Source organism: Leguminivora glycinivorella, chromosome 10 (genome assembly GCF_023078275.1).
Source record: "Leguminivora glycinivorella isolate SPB_JAAS2020 chromosome 10, LegGlyc_1.1, whole genome shotgun sequence".
NCBI classification, from domain to species: domain Eukaryota; kingdom Metazoa; phylum Arthropoda; class Insecta; order Lepidoptera; family Tortricidae; genus Leguminivora; species Leguminivora glycinivorella.
In genome coordinates this window covers 19,166,067-19,184,183 of record NC_062980.1, presented here as the reverse complement: position 1 = coordinate 19,184,183, position 18,117 = coordinate 19,166,067, and the positions used below count along the sequence as shown (strand labels likewise).

The 18,117-nt window shown below is 40.1% G+C and overlaps 2 protein-coding genes across 2 annotated transcripts in view; both read left to right on the top strand.

Annotated features, from left to right (window-relative positions):
• The first annotated feature begins 334 nt into the window (after positions 1-334).
• On the top strand, positions 335-1,479 carry LOC125230419. Its single transcript, XM_048135555.1, has 2 exons — positions 335-339; positions 780-1,479. Exons 1-2 carry the CDS (start codon positions 335-337, stop codon positions 1,477-1,479), a joined length of 705 nt encoding a protein of 234 aa, XP_047991512.1.
• A 5,318-nt stretch (positions 1,480-6,797) lies between these two features.
• LOC125230274 (BMP and activin membrane-bound inhibitor homolog) overlaps positions 6,798-18,117 on the top strand; it is a 97,530-nt gene continuing 86,210 nt past the window's right edge. The window contains exon 1 of the mRNA XM_048135386.1: positions 6,798-7,152. Within this exon, the coding sequence (XP_047991343.1) occupies positions 7,065-7,152 (88 nt within the window). The 5' untranslated portion in view covers positions 6,798-7,064. The remainder of the gene's footprint in view (positions 7,153-18,117) is intronic.

Here is an 18,117-nt window from a genome sequence, read left to right as displayed (position 1 = left end):
AATTTTTTGAAAACGAGCCTTCACCGGTACAATTATTACCACTTTTGGACATTTTCTCATATTTTGTTAGACCAAGTACAAAAAGTCCTATAATGTGATATATATTTATAAACTACTCGCAAAGCCCTTTAATTTGATATCACACACGGTATGATCGAGCGCTCGGTTGCGATTTCACTATTTTTAACACGAAAGCCCTCTTAATTCTTTCTTTATTAAAATTGAGTTCAAGGGATGGATTGTGTGGAAGAGGACATGAGAAAGAAAGATGTGAATGAATGAATTACTTTATTGCGATAAACATGGTATACATTAGGTGACATACATGGTATACATGGTGTGAGTGTTGAGATGACGAAAGATGAGAGAATGGAAGAGGAAGACATGTTGTACCGACCCCACATAACGTGGGATAAGGGTAGGAGGAAGAAGAAGAAGATTAAAATTGAGTTCAAAGTTTAGTAGAAAAGGGCCCTTATGGGAAATCGCAAACAAAGAATGACAAAGCTCAACAGATAAAAGTATCTTCTTTTGCAATTTTTGCTTTTTTTGTATACTATGGCGGTGGCAAACAAGGATACGGCCGTCCTGATGGTAAGCAGTCACTGCAGCCTATAAATGCGTGCAAGTCCATGGGACCCTTATGTGATTTTATAAGCAAGTTTAAGCTACTTATACTTATACAAAGGTATAATCACAGAAGGTGCCTTAGGTACCTACGGCCATTTTAAATTTTACTTTACGTGTAGGTACTTAGGTACTACATTTTTTGGGACCAGTTGGGGAGCTTCGGCGGATTGCTTGCGCACATCAGGCATCGCGCTTGTGTACTCTGCGGCGGAGTACTGTGCTCCGGTGTGGCTTGGTAGTGCACATACCAACAAAGTTGATGTCAAGCTGCACGAGACCATGCGCTGCATCTCCGGCACTGTCAAATCCACTCCGGTTCACTGGCTGCCAGTTTTAAGCCACGTAGCCCCGCCTCACCTCCGACGCACGCAGGCTTTGAAGAGAGAAGTGGACAAAATAAATAAAAACCCAAACTTACCCGTCCACAGAGAATTCTGCCACCCCCCTCCACAGCGTTTGGCTTCTCGAAACCCACCCTATGCTAAAGCGCCAAGCCTAAGCAACTTCAATATCTCCGACAGGTGGAAAGCTGAATGGTCTAGTGCTACGGCAGAAAAAGGCAACCTCTATCCTTCAGATCCGACGAGAAAACCAAGAGGATTTCATCTTCCGCGTAACACCTGGTGTCGCCTGAATAGATTGAGAACTGGGCATGGCCGCTGCAATTACTGGCAACATAAGTGGGGCTGGAAGGACTCTCCCCTCTGCGAGTGTGGCGAGGAAGAGCAAACCACTGACCACATATTCCGGCGCTGCCCCCTCCACTCTTATCCTGGCCCAGCTGAGGATCTAAATGCCCTGACACCCGATGCAGTTTCCTGGCTTAATGATCTCAAAGCTGTACTCTGATTGCCTGAACATGCATGCCATACGATTAAATAAATACTACATTTTTTGGTTGACGTCAAAACATCTCTTGGTGGTGTGGAATATGCTATGATCATTATACAACAAAGATACAAAACATTTTATTCATGATAAACAATCATAACAATACAAACAAATACCTAGTTGAAAAAATAATATATATTTATACCCGTATAAGGCTTACACACTGTATACCACGGCTAGGTATATCCGTTAAGATTGTTATCATATTCCAAAAATCAAAAAATCATAATCCTGCAGCTACTTACAATAATTGGAATGTCAAATAGAGGGTATCCAGATATTTACCACCCTCCCCCCTCTCTACCCCTCCCCTTATACACACCCCTACTCGGAAAGGCGGGGAGGGGGATCAAAAATCACCTAAAATGTCCTTACGTGATTTATGAATAATTCCTTAGTGGTAACGCACTGTTAACAGAGTACACCGAGTACACGGGATGACTATATAGGTAGGTACTATGTGAATTATTTAATGTTAACTTTAAATGAGAATTACTCATTTACTGGTCAATATTTTAAGAAAATTTATGATAACATTTTTTCTTCGGTTTGCTGTTTTGATATAAGATTTGCAAATAATTGTGTAAATATTGTGCCATATTGTAATTATCAATATGTTTTCCCAAATGTATGGGAGTCAAATTGTGATTTTTACGTAACTTTAATCGTGAATAAATAAAAAAGTGTGGTTTATAAAATGACAATAAGTCTGTGGCAATGGCAACACAGAAAACTAGCGCCGGCCGGCCGGTTACCCGGGCTACCTAAAAACATACCAACCAAACCCATGTGGCCTGGCGCCAACACGCAAATATACACCTTAGATACAGTTGGAAATTCCAATGAACAGTAACTTATGTGAGCGCGTAATAAGGCTCAATTTCCTATGTCGAAGCTTAGCGCCACTGTTTATCCATCGTTGAACAAACGCGTGCGATTCAATAGGTAGGACATCGGTATCGATACGATTTTGTCGATTTAAAATTTATATTGATAACAGATGTAATGCAAGAGTATATCTCTTAACCAAATTTTCTGAACCTTTACGTTGGTAGGATCATCAATCAAGCCATAACACTTAAAAATTGATTGAAAATGTAAAAACGAAGGCTAAATTCCAGTAAAAAAAAATTGGATTTACGCCTTTTTTAGTGTCAAGATTGGTTGACTGTCTAAAGGTAAATACATACTTTTTAAGTTTCTATACATTGTTTTAATTTTCGATCCTCGATTAGTTCAAAGGTTACATGAACCCATACATTGCCTGGTGTACTCAGAACGTACCTATCGCGGAATCTCTACAATATTCTTCGAGCAGTTTACACGAATGATTCGCTATAAATACTTTGAAAACGATAAATCAAAGTTATTTTATACAATACGAACTAGTTGAAAGGTAAACTTTAACAAGTGGCGGGAAATTAAAACTTATTAATACATGAACCTACTAAGAACTAATTAAATTATTTATTAGAAAATATTTTAATTTGTATTTTTAGTAACTCACTACGATTAAACTATAAACCGAAATTTATTTTCTTCTAATCCGGTCCAATCCAATTGTTTTGTTTAGATATGTTCGAAATTTAGAGATGCTCGAAATTTGAAATGTAATTACCGAATCGACTTTAGAACTTTAAACTCACAACAATACATAATTTAAAACAAACAAACAAACAAACAAAACAAACAAACAAACAAACAAACATTCGTGTCGTGACAGTTGACAATGTCAAGTGAAAAAACGTATATTTGTTTACTTCACAAATATTATTAAAATATAATGATAAATCAACTCAGTGATGCTTAATAGTATACGAAATGAAATGAAAGCAAATCATAAGCCACTATGGAAGAAAGTTTTGCTGTGAATTTGGTGCAATTTATCTACATAGTGCAAATTAATTTTTTGTTGCTTTTTGGAATTTATTTATGTTGTTTTCATTGCTGTGCCCTATTTTGGTGTTTCGTACGTTTCTGTTTGCATGCAGAATTCCTACTGGTGTTTACTTTTAAAGTGAAATCAAGTGGTGTAATCTTGTATACATATTTGTACATTTTGTTAGTATGCAAGCCGCATCTCAACCAACCACGACATATTCATGTCATTTATGCCCGAAGTCGTTTCAAACCCCTAAGGGTTTAAACATTCACAAAACGAAGTGCCATCGCACCTGTGTTAGCCAAGATGATGCCCCACTTAACTTGAATCACTCGCAATCAGCTCATCCTACTCCTCATTCTTTACATCTAGAGCTAAGTCAACTCAAGAACAACGTTAAAGTCGTTAAGCGAATTCCCCGCGGGGCCAGAATCGCCGTGGCAACTCACCTCACACAACTGGTACAAAACTGTTATGAGTCAAACTTATCTCAAGACTGGCACAACCTGCTTGTTTTCCCATTTGCGATATTACATGCCAAAGACGATGATAAACATACATCACTGACACAGAAAATTAAAAATAATTGTTTACCCCATTCTGTCCCGCCGGTTGTACAAGAAGAGCGTCCGAAAACCATAAATAAAATTAAAATAATTGAAAACAAGATCATTGATGGAGATCTTAAAGGTGCCGCTCGCCTACTTTTCTCCAGTGATGAGTTGTCTCCCAACAACCATGACACCCTACTGGCGCTACAAGCAAAGCACCCTTCTGCTCCCACAACCCCTTTTTCTTTGATCCTCCTTTACCGACCGAAGCATGTCTGCACATCGAAGACGTCGATGTCTACAACGCTATCATTTCCTTTAAAAATGGTTCGGCGGCTGGCTTGGATGGCCTGGCTCCACAGCACCTAAAAGATCTGACGGCCCCATGTGTCGGAGACGCAGGCGTAAAACTCACTGCATGTATTACTAAATTGATAAATTTTATGTACACAGGCGGCGTCCACCCAGACATTGTACCTATTATATACGGAGCCAATTTAATTGCGCTCACTAAAAAAGACGGAGGCGTGCGTCCAATCGCCGTGGGCTCTACTTTTCGCCGTTTGGCGTCTAAAATTGCAGTTCGGTACATTTTGGCAAAATTACAAAAAACTTTTGAACCTGTTCAATTAGGTTTCGGGGTTAGAGGAGGGTGTGAGGCCGCTGTGCATGCTCTAAGGTCTTACTTGGATACCGAGCAATGTGAGGTTTTGCTGAAAATTGATGTGAAAAATGCCTTTAACTCTTTAAACAGGGACGTTTTCCTGTCTGAGGTGAAATCTCACATCCCTGAAATATATAATTACTTACTCCATTGCTATGGGGATCCATCGAAGCTGGTGTATCATTCAAACGAACTATCATCTGAAGTTGGGTGCCAGCAGGAGACCCTTTGGGGCCGGCTATTTTTAGTTTAGGTATAAATCAGATAATTAAAAATTTATCATCAAAATTCAACGTGTGGTATTTGGACGACGGGACTCTCGGTGGTGACGTGGATTCAGTACTAGCCGACCTCTCGCTTATAATTGACAAATTCAAATCTATCGGGCTTACTTTGAATTTCGACAAATGCGAACTTTACATTCCAAATTCCTGTGTTGATGTTAACAGTCTGTTGCAAAAGTTCAACCACTTGGCACCAAATATTAAAACTCTAAATAGACAAACACTTAGCCTTTTAGGATCCCCAATATTTGAGGAAAGTTTTCCCAAGTATATTCAAAATTCGATATCAAAATTCCAGGATCACTCTCACCGTTTATTTGAATTAAGTCCGCATTATGCACTAACCATTATTAAGTTTTGTCTTTTCATTCCAAAATTAACGTACGTACTTCGTTGCTGCCCTTTGTGGAAGCATCATGATCTGTTAACACGAGTAGATAATTTAATTAAATACAATTTGGAGAAAATTCTTAACGTTCAGTTCAGTGACCGCTCATGGTGTCAAGGGGCGCTTCCCATTAGACACGGAGGTTTGGGCATCCGTAGCATGTCCGGGGTAGCTCTGCCTGCTTTTTTATCGTCTGCACATAGTTCCTTGGGTCTCGTAGGTAAAATACTTCGCACAAACTATGAGATCTCGGGCTTGGAAGACGCGAAAAATGCATGGCTGCAAGCTTGCCCCGGACAAAGCATCCCTGAACATCCGGAGTCACAGATGAATTGGGACGACCCAAAGTGCAAACTGACTCTGATCTCCCTTCTAAACCATAACAACGCCGCCGAAAAAGCTAGACTCCTTGCTGTCGCAACCAGAGAGGCTGGGCACTGGCTTCACGCACATCCTTCCTCTAAACTCGGAACCTTCTTAGAGCCCAACACGCTTCGGTTGTCGATTTGCCTTCGTTTGGGTATGCCAGTTTGTGTTCCCCATCGCTGCCCCTGCGGTGCGCAAGTAGACCAGTTAGGGCACCACGGTCTCTCTTGCCAGAAAAGCGCGGGCCGCTTCTCCAGGCATGCCGCCCTTAACGACATCATCCGTCGGACTCTTGCATCGGTCAATGTGCCCGCTATTTTAGAGCCATCCGGCATTTCACGAAGTGACGGCAAGAGACCCGACGGGATGTCTTTGGTTCCGTGGAGTATGGGTCGGGTGCTGGTGTGGGACGCAACCTGCGTTGACACGCTAGCCCCTTCACATCTCCACGGAACTTCTGCGAAGGCGGCAGCTGCTGCAGAGGCGGCCGAAAATGTAAAAATCGGCAAATACCGCGGCCTCGGCGCCGAATACAGTTTCGTTCCATTCGGCGTCGAGACCCTGGGTCCTTGGGGTTCGGGCGCCCTGAGTCTCTTTGGAGAACTTTCAAAGAGACTCAGGGATACAACTGGCGACCGCAGAGCTGGCAGTTACCTCGCTCAACGAATCAGTTTGGCAGTCCAGCGAGGTAACGCAGCCAGCATCTGCGGCACCTTGCCGCGGGGACCTTTTTTAGATTTAGTTTAGGTTTAGTTTTTTATTCTTTCTATGTATAGGAATTTTTGTATTTAGAATAATTATTAATTTATACCTTTAATATTCATTAATCAAGTCAATAATTTCAGTTAATTTAAAAATAAAAGTGATATAATTTAAAACAAAAGAGTTTATCTTTTTTTTACTGTGTGTATAAATGATATTCAATTATTGTGTTATTACATAAATATCAATAGATATTTAGTAATATTAATAAAATAAGAATATCGTTAATATCGAAAATTTTCATAGATAGAATGAGGCCGCATCACTACCGCATCGGCCGGCGCCGGATTCGCTCACTCGCTCTTCATACGTTCTTTTCATTCGCTCCTCCTCCTGTCACTGTCAGAAGTGTCAGGTCAGTATCACATTGTCCGTCGTGGGGGTGTGTTGTCGCGTTGCGACCGAATCCGTGAGCGCGTGTTCAATCCAAAACTATTATAAAAACATTGAAATTAACCCAAGTATGTAATTTATCTGAGTGTAGCATACTCAATCCAGTGTAATATCAACTGTTGAGTGTTTTTCATACTAGTGTTATTAATAGAAGTATTTTGAAAATAGAATATTGGTGATGACTGACGAGCGTGTTGGTTAGCGATGTTTGTTTAGTGTTTATTAGTTGTGATAGGTTTTAATTGACATAGTGATGGCGATCAACTTCAGCTTGTGTGTTCTGCTTGTTGTGTACCGGGTGTCCGCGGCTTACTCCGAGAGTTTGGATGTGACTTTGACCGGTAAGTAACTCTTAACATTTTGGTATCGCCGTGCAGATTCAGAAGTAAAATCCAAGCTTTATCTAGCCTTTGCCTTGATTTGAGATGCCTACTGCAAGGTATAGCCTCATTTTTGAAATCACTTTAATCTTCAACAACAATTTGTATGGCCTGTATACTTCTGTGTAGCTCATCTGCCCATCGCTTGTTGGTCTTTATAGAACAAATTTAGCCATGTAGGTTTCCATCGTAGCTTTATTCTCTTTGGTGAAGCAATCTGTATTTATAGTATTAGGCACTTCCTTGACAGTGTGGTACTTTTTTCCATCATTTTAGAACCATGTACAATGTAATCCTTTTCTTGACTTTCTTTTATTTCAGTTTCTCGCCCTGCCATTTTGACTGTCCAATCTTCCATCCTTTCCACTTTACCCTGTGCCTGATTGCCTATATATTATATTACTTCCGCCAGCTTGTTTCGTCTACGGGTACAGTCATCTGCAAATCTGCCAGTAGTACAGTCTTCCATAAAGATATTTTTTTTTTCAAGTAGGCATATTATAGCGAGTATCTCTATGCCTCAGTCTCAAGAAGATCTCAGTTCCCCTCAGTTGGAGGGTATCCCATATTGCAGTATGGGACCGGCAAAAAACTAATATTTTTGGGACCTTCGAAGAGTAATGTATTATTGTACAGTACAATGCTACCTTCTGTAGAAGCTTTATATAGTTAGTAAAATTATTGTTCCTACCTTTTAAAGTTTAACAAACAAAAAATGCAAATATTCAAACTAGTATGAAATAAAAATGTTAGTTTGTAATTAATAGCAAGGCATAAAATATTAGTTGCTTTGAATTGCAATCCCATGCTAATATTGCTATTGCAACTACATATAAAAGCAATTATTTTCTTAGTCAAAATCAAATTAAAAACAATATACTTCTTATTGATCTTGCAAATTAATAATACCTATTATAGGGCAATTAACAATTGTGTTTACTCACATTTCCTGTGTCGATTAAGTTTAAGTTATTTGGCTACATAAACATAATTATAGTGCCTAGTGACTAATGAGTTAAAAATGCCATTATAAAATTTACTACTGTTTTAGTACCATAATGGCTTCTGTACACAATTAAAAGCTTCCATTAAACTATTAACTAATTAGATTATTGTTGCTTTCCATAAGAGAAGGATTCTTCAGAATTTTAGATAAAAAATTAATAGATATTGGGTGACACCTTCCACAAATGAACCTATCCCCAAATTAAGCTTATACTATGTAGCACCCATATACCATATAGCCACGATATTTATATGGTTAATGGTTAGTCATATGGATGAATACAGACAACATCAGGAAATAATATATCGTCACACAAATAAATGCTCTTAGTGGGACTCAAACCCAGGAACTTCGGTTTAGCAGGCTTCACTAGGACTTTATTATTATATACATAATTTGCTCCATTTTTCCTGCTCATCTCTTAGCATTTGTCTAGTCCATCACTTGTCTCTTGCTGGTCAATTATCAATAGTACTTGTAACATGTACGCAATTACGCATACAGTCTTGTAAAAAATATCAAAGAGAAGAATGAGCTGTTCATGACATTTAAAGTGATGATGATGATGAAAGTGATTCATTTCTCCAAGGCGATAAGTGATAAGGCAAGCTGGTGCAACATTGAACAGGTTTAAACATGCTCTATGCCCCATAAGGGAGGGAACAAAGGTATTGAACACAAAGGTATTTGAGTCTTTTAGTTTTTTGTGAAATTACAGTTTCAAACATAGCTACTTAAAAGCGCTGGTGGCCTAGCGGTAAGAGCGTGCGACTTTCGATCCGGAGGTCGCGGGTTCGAACCCGGCTCGTACCAATGAGTTTTTCTGAACTTATGTGCGAAATGTCATTTGATATTTGCCAGTTGCTTTTCGGTGAAGGAAAACATCGTGAGGAAACCGGACTAATTCCAATAAGGCCTAGTTACCCTGTGGGTTGGAAGGTCAGATGGCAGTCGCTTTCGTAAAAACTAGTGCCTACGCCAAATCTTGGGATTAGTTGTCAAAGCGGACCCTAGGCTCCCATGAGTCGTGGCAAATGCCGGGATAACGCAAGGAGGATGAGATAAGGTTTAAAAATTCGACGGTCCATGTCAAAAGGATCCTCAATGCTTTAATAAGGAAATTCTATTTAATTTTTTAGAGCAGTTTAGGCATTTAAAGCAAGAAATGCCATGCTATTTGTAACTCATTATTAGAGCACCCTTGTGCTTAAATCACAATGTGGTACCTTTTAATGGAAAACGGCACATATTAGGTGTGTTTGGATAGGTAGTTAGTATATAGTTACTATGTTAAAAAAGAACACTACATGGTGATTGTATGTAGTCAAAGATCAAAGTTTATCTAATATGCCTTAGTCAAACTTAAATATAAAATTTTGTAGGGAGATAGGTGCTTATTTTAACAATGTTATCTCATTACAGACAATGTTTTCATATTTTAATGGTGTTGAAAAATCAAAGGTCAATAATATATAAGAACAACTTTGGCAACTACTTATTTACTTGCTTATCATAACAAAGTAATTTAAACTTAGATTACGTACCTAGTAGTTAAGTAAGAAATGTCTTACGGTACTTAACACGGGCAATACAATTGCCAATTGACCAGCAATTCCCATACAATTGCTGCGTTTGTTCAATACACACCAACTAACTATGGAGCAAACGCGGCAATGGTTTGTGAATTGCTGGTAATTGTGTTGCCTGTATAAGAGCACCTTTATCATATGACATGTAATGTTATTTATTGTCGGCTAAGGCGAAGCCGAAGTCAGCAAACATGTGATCTGAGACTTAAGAGATCATTGATCAGAGAGTTTATTATACGAAAGCCTCAGAACGTGATAATCATGCGCAGATCCAAGGGGGGGGGGGTCATGACCCCCCCTGGGGCCCCAGGCCTTTACCACGTGACCCCCCTGGGGCCCCAGGCCTTTACCACGTGACACCCCTGGGGCCCCAGGCCTTTACCACGTGACCCCCCTGGGGCCCCAGGCCTTTACCACGTGACCCCCCCTGGGCACGAAGCTGGATCCGCGCTTGGTGATAATCGCGATTGGCGACATGTTTCGAGACTTTCGAGTCATATATTTAAATTTAAATATACCAGAGAGATGCATTTTCTAGTGTCGGTCTCGTAACGATAAGGTTTTTCCGTAGGCGGGGTGTTAACCCACCGCACAACCCCCAAAATGCTGGAGGACCACATCCTACTTTGGTCAGCGAGTCCATCGGACTTAGCCGGATAGCGTAGCTAGGCTGTACTACCGACCTTTCCCCCATCCACCAACCGGGGGACGCTCCTCTACGCCGTGAGGCCCAGCGCGAGGCCCAGAGTAAAGCTTCTCGTCTGCGATGGCTCGGCCATGTGGAGAGGATGGGAGAGGATCGTGCGGCCAAAAGAGCTCACTTGTGGCGATCTACTGAAAAACGGCCGGTCGGAAGGCCCAGGTACCGATGGATCGACGAGGTCCAGAAAGACCTGCGTGACCTTCAAGTGACTGAGTGGCATCAGATTGCACAGGATAGGAGCGAATGGCGGAATCTAGTGTCGGAGGCCAAGATCCACTTCGGGTCGCTGAGCCATCGCAGTAAGTAAGTAAGTAAGAGAGATGCATAGAAATTAGAAACCAAGTAACGCACGCTAGCGAAAGTTGGCGTCACACTCCAATGCAATGTTATCAATTACGAGACGTAAGTATCGATTCTAGTTGCCAAGCTGATAAGGTGGCGCCGCCGTTGTATTGTATTTGGATACCTATACCTATTTGCTTGAAAACCACTACGTTTACTGTAAGCACACCTCGGACACTGGCGATCAAATATTATGAAAGAGGCGCGTTCCTATACACATTCTAAGCTCGTGTACGCTCTAAGGTGAACGCGTACCATGTTTGTATGAGTGAGATATGACAGGTCGACTGTTCGCGTTTTTGACAGGCGGTAACTGTGAGGTAACCGAGATCGGCGGAACTTTCAGCGGGGAGCGGGAGTGGCCATACTGTACGATAGTACTCTTTATTATACTGTGCTGCAGGCGAGGCGGCTGATCTTAAGATTGGTCAGATCAGAAAGCTCCTTTATTATTTGATGGTCGAGACTCAATATAATACGAGTAAGCTATGAAAAACGCTGCCAACCTCGCTTGGTTTAACTCTATCTCTCTACCTTTTTTTTTCCTAGCCTATAATTGTGTCCCACTGCTGGGCAAAGGCCTCCCCTTTCTTCCACCATTCATCACGATTTGCCGCCTGCTCCGACCAGTCGCTGCAAAATGCGTCGAGGTCATCCCGCCATCTTTTCTTTGGCCCCGGCTAATCTGTGGTGTCCAGTCGGTAACCAATTTGGCCCACCGATCTGGATGCATTCGGCAGACATGTCCGGCCCAATCCTACTTGAGCCTTGCAGACTTAACACCCACATCTACAATACCAGTTTTGGAGCGCAGTGCGGTGTTCCTAACTCTCTACTTTTAATCTGAAAAAAATCCTGCAGCCTAATAGATCATTCATTTAATTTATTTTGACTCTTATAGGTACAATACAAATCTGCTAAGCTAAATACTTAAGGAGAAGTACGTTATCAGTGACGTCATTCGTAACGAATCAATAAGTTATCATAACGATCTGATAACGAGGCGCCGCTCATCCGATTACAATTCGTTCCACATGAATACGAATGATATATGCTATTGCCATAGTTTGACAATGTCAGGAATATAATAAAAAAATTAAGGGTATGATTAACGGGCATAGTTAAGTTGGTAAAGTACATGAAAATTCATACATACACACATAAACTCACCAACTCACCACGCGGTATTCCCAAAATGGCCCAAATACCCATTACTCGGGAAAAACATTGCATATGTAGAAAATACCTATTACTCAAGAACTCAAGAATCTGTCCTGGGTGCCTAGCCGAATGGCATTTCTCCGACGCCAAACGAAAGCGATACACCGCTGGCTCTGTCGCGCCAATACGCAAGCGCGATAGAGATAGATATCTACTAGCGCTTCGTTTCGTGAGCGTTTCGTGAGCGTTTGTGCCATTCGGCTAGCCACCCTGGCCCCGTACCCGAATGGCATTTCTCCGACGCGAAACGAAAACGAAACGCCGCGAAAGGTAGTCTCGCTCTGTCGCGCCAATACGCAAGAGCGATAGAGATAGATATCTACTAGCGTTTCGTTTCGTGAGCGTTTGTGCCATTCGGCTACGCACCCTGATCTTACAGGGATTTTTTATTACAAACCCAGGTCAGGTCCTAGGTTGATGATTCTGGCAGGGAGGGTCACTAGCCACCTAGCCACTACGCCAGACTGGTCGTGAAGAAAAGAATAAACCGTTTTATGTTTTACCACACAATTTAGATTTCTTTAACCCCTTTTTTTGCCAAGAGTGGCACTGAAACTTATTAGTTCATGTGCTCGGCCTACTCCTTTATGGGATACAGGCGTGATTATATGTATACAGTATGTATGTATGTAGGTTTTACCATAACCGCGCCATTTTATCATGAATCTCAGTCACTTCATAGTGAATCTCAGCCCACAATGCTCATATTTACCCGCCAGGGTAGAAATCCCCTGCGATGCTCAGCACTGATTCACCGGTGACGTCACAGGCGCCTGTCTCCCGTCGCGCCAACCACATGTCACGCCCTCACTACTAAACAGCACTATTTACTATTAATCACGCACTGTAAAACAAACCTTATGACTAATATTAGTGAGTTGGAAATTGAAGAAGTGTCACCAAGGAGTTGACACGTTTTGTAATACAAGCCCGCTTGTCCGACCCTCAATGCTAAAGAATCTTAGCTGGAACAACAACCGTGTTCCAAACGCGATCTTAACACGATTTGTGTAAACACAATTTTTATGTGCAGTTTGGAGTAGATGAGTTTTTATTTTTTAAGGGCGCTTGCCTGCAGTTTTTGCAGGTCTAATGCTTTATGCTACCATTTACGGTCGGCTGTTAGAGAAATGGTCTTAATTTCGAGTTAACGGAGCCGCCCGAGACACATTCCGCCGATTTGTTTTATGGCAACGAGGAGTCATTTGTTTTAACACTTTCGCTACCAAGAACCCGACTGTCGGGCACACCGCTCGTAGAAGCGTAGCCGATTACATGGGTTTCCCCGTATGTAGCGAAAATGTCGTAGCGCCGCGTAGAGCCCGGTTTCGAAAGTGTTTTAAAGAATGGTTTTGATAGCGATTCTTCTTCCTGGTTGTTCCTTTATGCTGAGGACTACAAATGTTAGTGTGTTTAGTAAAACGTCCCACTTTGTCGGTTGCCATTAAGGCGAGATTTTCTTGTATCTTTATATGAATAAACTGACAAAGCGGCTTTATTTATAGCAATCTACAAAGTGGGACGTTTTCCCGTGCACACTCACAAATTTTCTTATTCCATTTATCTACTCTGCACTTCTTGGTCATTTAGACCAATGTTATGTAGAGTAGATAGCATTAGTACTAATTATTCGATTTTCTCCCTCACTTCCTTAACTTCATTTTCTATCCCAGTGTTATAGCGTCAAATCGTTGAGCAGAAGCTTAAGAAGGATCTTGCTTTAAGTACTATCAAAAAATCTTTCTATTTATTCGGTAAATGTAAGAAAAGTGACCTTAAAACCAATTCTATACACGCCCCGCCGGTGTTCCTTTTACTCTTTACTATTATTATCCTAGTAGGCTGTCAATATTGATTGACCAGTCTATAGTTAGGCAAGAGTACGCGCTCCGACTGTTTAAACATGTTTTGCATAGGCTATGTAAATGTTACCTTCGTTAGACTAGACTTGTTGCCAACTACATATATCACACAATATATGTAGCGTAAATGAAAACATACAGTGCGGTATTTTGTTATGATTTCTGGTTTCTAAGGTACAGTTACGAAGCCGCCATTCAATGTAAAATTTATAACGTATTGCAGAGATATTTTCTGTCAAAAACATGGCTCTTTCATCAAAAATAATTAAATTATGAGGATGCTTGGCTATGGCTTCTTCTTCATTATTTAGTAAGCACTGAGCTCTTACCTGTAAAGCAATCGTCTGTTATAGTCTGAGCCTTGAGCCTTTTAATTCTTTTGTTTTAATCGTTCATCCTCTTGTTCTTTTTATATTGCTTAAACTAAATGAATTCTGCCATTGTTGTGTCATTTGTCCCTTTTATTTGTGATCGGCACAGAATGTATTTTGCTTCCATACTTCTTTGTTCCCGATCATCTTATCACTTGCATTGGTTTTATATCATCTACTTATATTACTTATAGTTTCAAGTCTTGGTTCCAAGTCTCTCACATAATCCATCTTCTTTGGTTTTCAAGGAACTGCAACATTGTGTGTGGTGTGTAAAAACATACCAGTGTCCGTGTAAATGCTTCTAAGCCAATCACTAACAAACTTGACTACGTCTATCGCCACCAGCCGGCGTAGCTGAATAGCAATCGTCGACGCCAGACGCCGACAGAAATGCAGTCTAGCTCTGTCGCGCCAATACGCAAGAGCGATAGAGATAGATAGCTACGAAACAGATATTATCGTAATCGTTTGTACATTTGGCGACCCAGTAGTGTAATAGCGGCATTAGACCGTCCCGTCACGGTGTCGCAATAAGTAAGCAGGCTCTGTGTATGCGAGAAGTGATTTGCTGCAATACGTCTAACGTCTATGTATACCTTTATTAAATAGGTACTGGCTAGCTTGGAAGTCATAGCTAAGGTTTTTTATTTAAACTAGTTAGTGTGACTCGTAGGGATTGACTAGCGATTATTATTTAAACCAAGGCTGCCAAAGCCATTTTAAAATGAAAACCAAAATTTAGAAATCTAACCGCCCGTTAATCAGGAGTTAAGTCTGACCTTTTTCGAGGTTTCCTCGGTTCAAAAAACTAGTTTGGACGGTTAAGAATTACCCTGATTGCTTTTTTTCTGGATCTAATACAAATGATCAGGGTACCTATGTAATAGCAAAATGCACAATCGCTCGCGATAAATATCGTTTTTCGTAGACATATACATATCTCTATCGCTCTTCAGTATTGGCATTGGCGCAATAGGCCACGCTGCGTTTCGACTGGCGTCTAGCGTAAACGATTGTCATTTCTGCTAGGCTAGTTCCGTTGTGCTTGTGCAAAACTATAATCATCAATTCATCTGTAGATTATGAGCTAGAGATGAACTTGGTAGAGAGTGCGGGCCAATTGCGATGTCTTCTACTTTGTTTCTACTTAAAAATTACGTTTCCAGTAGCAATTAAAACTGCATTCTACCGGCTCTTGTTAGAGTTAAATGTACTGTGACTAATTACAGGAAAGTCCCATTAACAGTACACTGACACCCCTACGGCGCCTAAATTCTAGACATGGCGCCCGTCATAACACCACTGGAGTTTAAACTTTAATTTAAGTAACACTAGGTGAATATTCGTTTGAGGCGTTGTGTGAATTCATGAGTGAAATTAAAATAGGGCTGCCCCCTCGGATTGTATCAGTTACATTCGGTTTTTTATCGCATCGTTATATTGTCGATTAAGGGTGGAGAAAGGTCAGGTTAATGTAATCGTAAATTGTCAGGCGATTGATAATTTTACACTAGTATGAGTTTGTAGTGTGAAAGAAAACGTAGCGAGTTATGTTGACGTGTTGTTATTGATAGTACGTATAAAATATGGTCGTTAATTTTGCCGCGCGCGCATCGATTCTGCTTAGCTCAGTCGTACGAGGTCGGTCTAATGTACAGTCAACCAATTGGAACCCTAGGCCATCGTAGAACTATGTCACAGTGACGTTATAAATCAGATTGTAAGAATTCTCTTACTGCTTGTCATTTTGACATGGTTGTAGACTCTACAATGTAGAGTGGCCTAGGTAGGGATTGCAATTGCTGGATCCAGCATACAGCAATCCAGCTGGATCCAGTGCATTTTTCGGTCTGCTGGATCCAGCAGCCAGCGCTGGATCCAGCGCTGCGGATCCGCAGAAAAAAAATCTGCAATAAAATTAATTAACTTCAATAAACTTATTTTACGTCATGTTTAAAACGGTTCCGCGTTTCCGCGCGTAGCCCGTGGCCGCTTAGCACAAAATAATTCTATTTCGCTACAATTGTGTGTTTTTTTCAAAAACGTCAGTAGTTTTTACGTTCGTTCGTACTATTAATTAACATTATTTTACCTTTTTTTCCCAACGTTGTACAAAGCGCTAGAACTTAAAGTGTTGTATTATAACTGTATATTTAAAGAGGTCGAACGCGATTAATTAACATAATTTTACCTTTTTTCCCAACGTTGTACAAAGCGCGAGAACTTAAAGTGTTGTATTATAACTGTATATTTAAAGTCACATACAGGTCGAACGCGATTAATTAACATAATTTTACCTTTTTTCCCAACGTTGTACAAAGCGCGAGAACTTAAAGTGTTGTATTATAACTACTGAAGATCTCAAAAGGATTAGATTTAGATCAGAATATTGACAGATGTTTGTCTACGTATAATATACCTACTTAGAGGTTTATTTTTTCATAAATATTAAGTAAGTTAAACTAAGTACTAGTAAGTAAATTTGTAATTTTCAATGTGAACTAGTAGTGAATGCCCAAATGTTGTGCCAAAAAAGCAGGCCATGTCTGGCTGATAGCATTATTTATGTACCTACTTATTCTAGTACCTTCGCTTCATCGTTGTTACACTTTTAATGACATTTTTTTATTTATGTAGATTGCTATAAGGATTAAAAATGGTTACAAAAAGTAATGCCACTTTTTACAAATAAATTTTAACTTTTCTTCCCTGTTAAGAGGGAGCAAGGTAGCAGTTATCTGTTCACGGACTATGTTGGCAGTATAATCATATATGACAGAGTCCAGTCAGGGGCGACGACGAGCGAAACGAGGAGGAGCGTGTTAGGTTGACCGTGAGCAAACCGGAAAAAAGTTTTAAAATGTAATAACAATAAATTAAACAATATTCTTGGAAAAAAAGTAAGTAGGTAACTATTTAAAAAAATATATACGTAAGTAAAATACGTCATTGCATCCCTGCCAATAAATTTAGAAGTTCATAGGAGACTCTGTATTGCATATTTTTCGAAATACGCCATAGATATTGTTGGTGTTCAATAAAACATTTGGTATATACAATAAACAACTAGTTGTATATTACGTCAAGTAAAACATTAGATAACATGAAAGTTTGGTTTTAAAAAAAAGGCCTTTTGAAAAACCCTAAAAACGGCCAAACTTTAAATTTACGTAAATGCAAGGTTGGCAAATTAAAAAAAAAAAACAATATGATAATTTGGGAAATAAACATTCGGCGGAATAAAATTCCGCGAAACGCGCGTTGGGACTTGGGAAGTGATATTCGGTCATACAATTTTCGAAGATAAATAAGAGAACCGTTTTAAGTTTTTTTTTTTATAAATTATGATAACAAAATTGCGCGTTTTCATCTTTCCTTTCACTATTTCAAATAATTTTAGTAATAACAGCCCTATAGTAGAGCGAAATGTAATTTTTTTTTTGCATTTTTTCTACCTGCTGGATCCGCGCTGGATCCAGCTGGATTGGCGCCGATCCAGCAAAAATCCAGCTGGATTGAAAACACTGCTGGATTGCAATCCCTAGGCCTAGGGTTCCAATTGGTTGACTGTACGCAGATAGATCGTAGGTGTCAGGGTTTCGAATCCCGGCCAGAAATTAAGTTTTTGTTTTTTGTCTTTTTTTATGTTTTTGTATTTATGAGAGTTTTTTTATCTAAAGACGTGATATATTAAAATAGAACCGAGTGAAGCTCGGTCGCCCAGATATTATTTCTTTATGTGTGCTACTTTGACTACTTGTAATGAACGAGAAGGTCTGATCAGTGCGTTTGCTAATGCGTTGTCGGGAAACTTAATAATGATTATTTT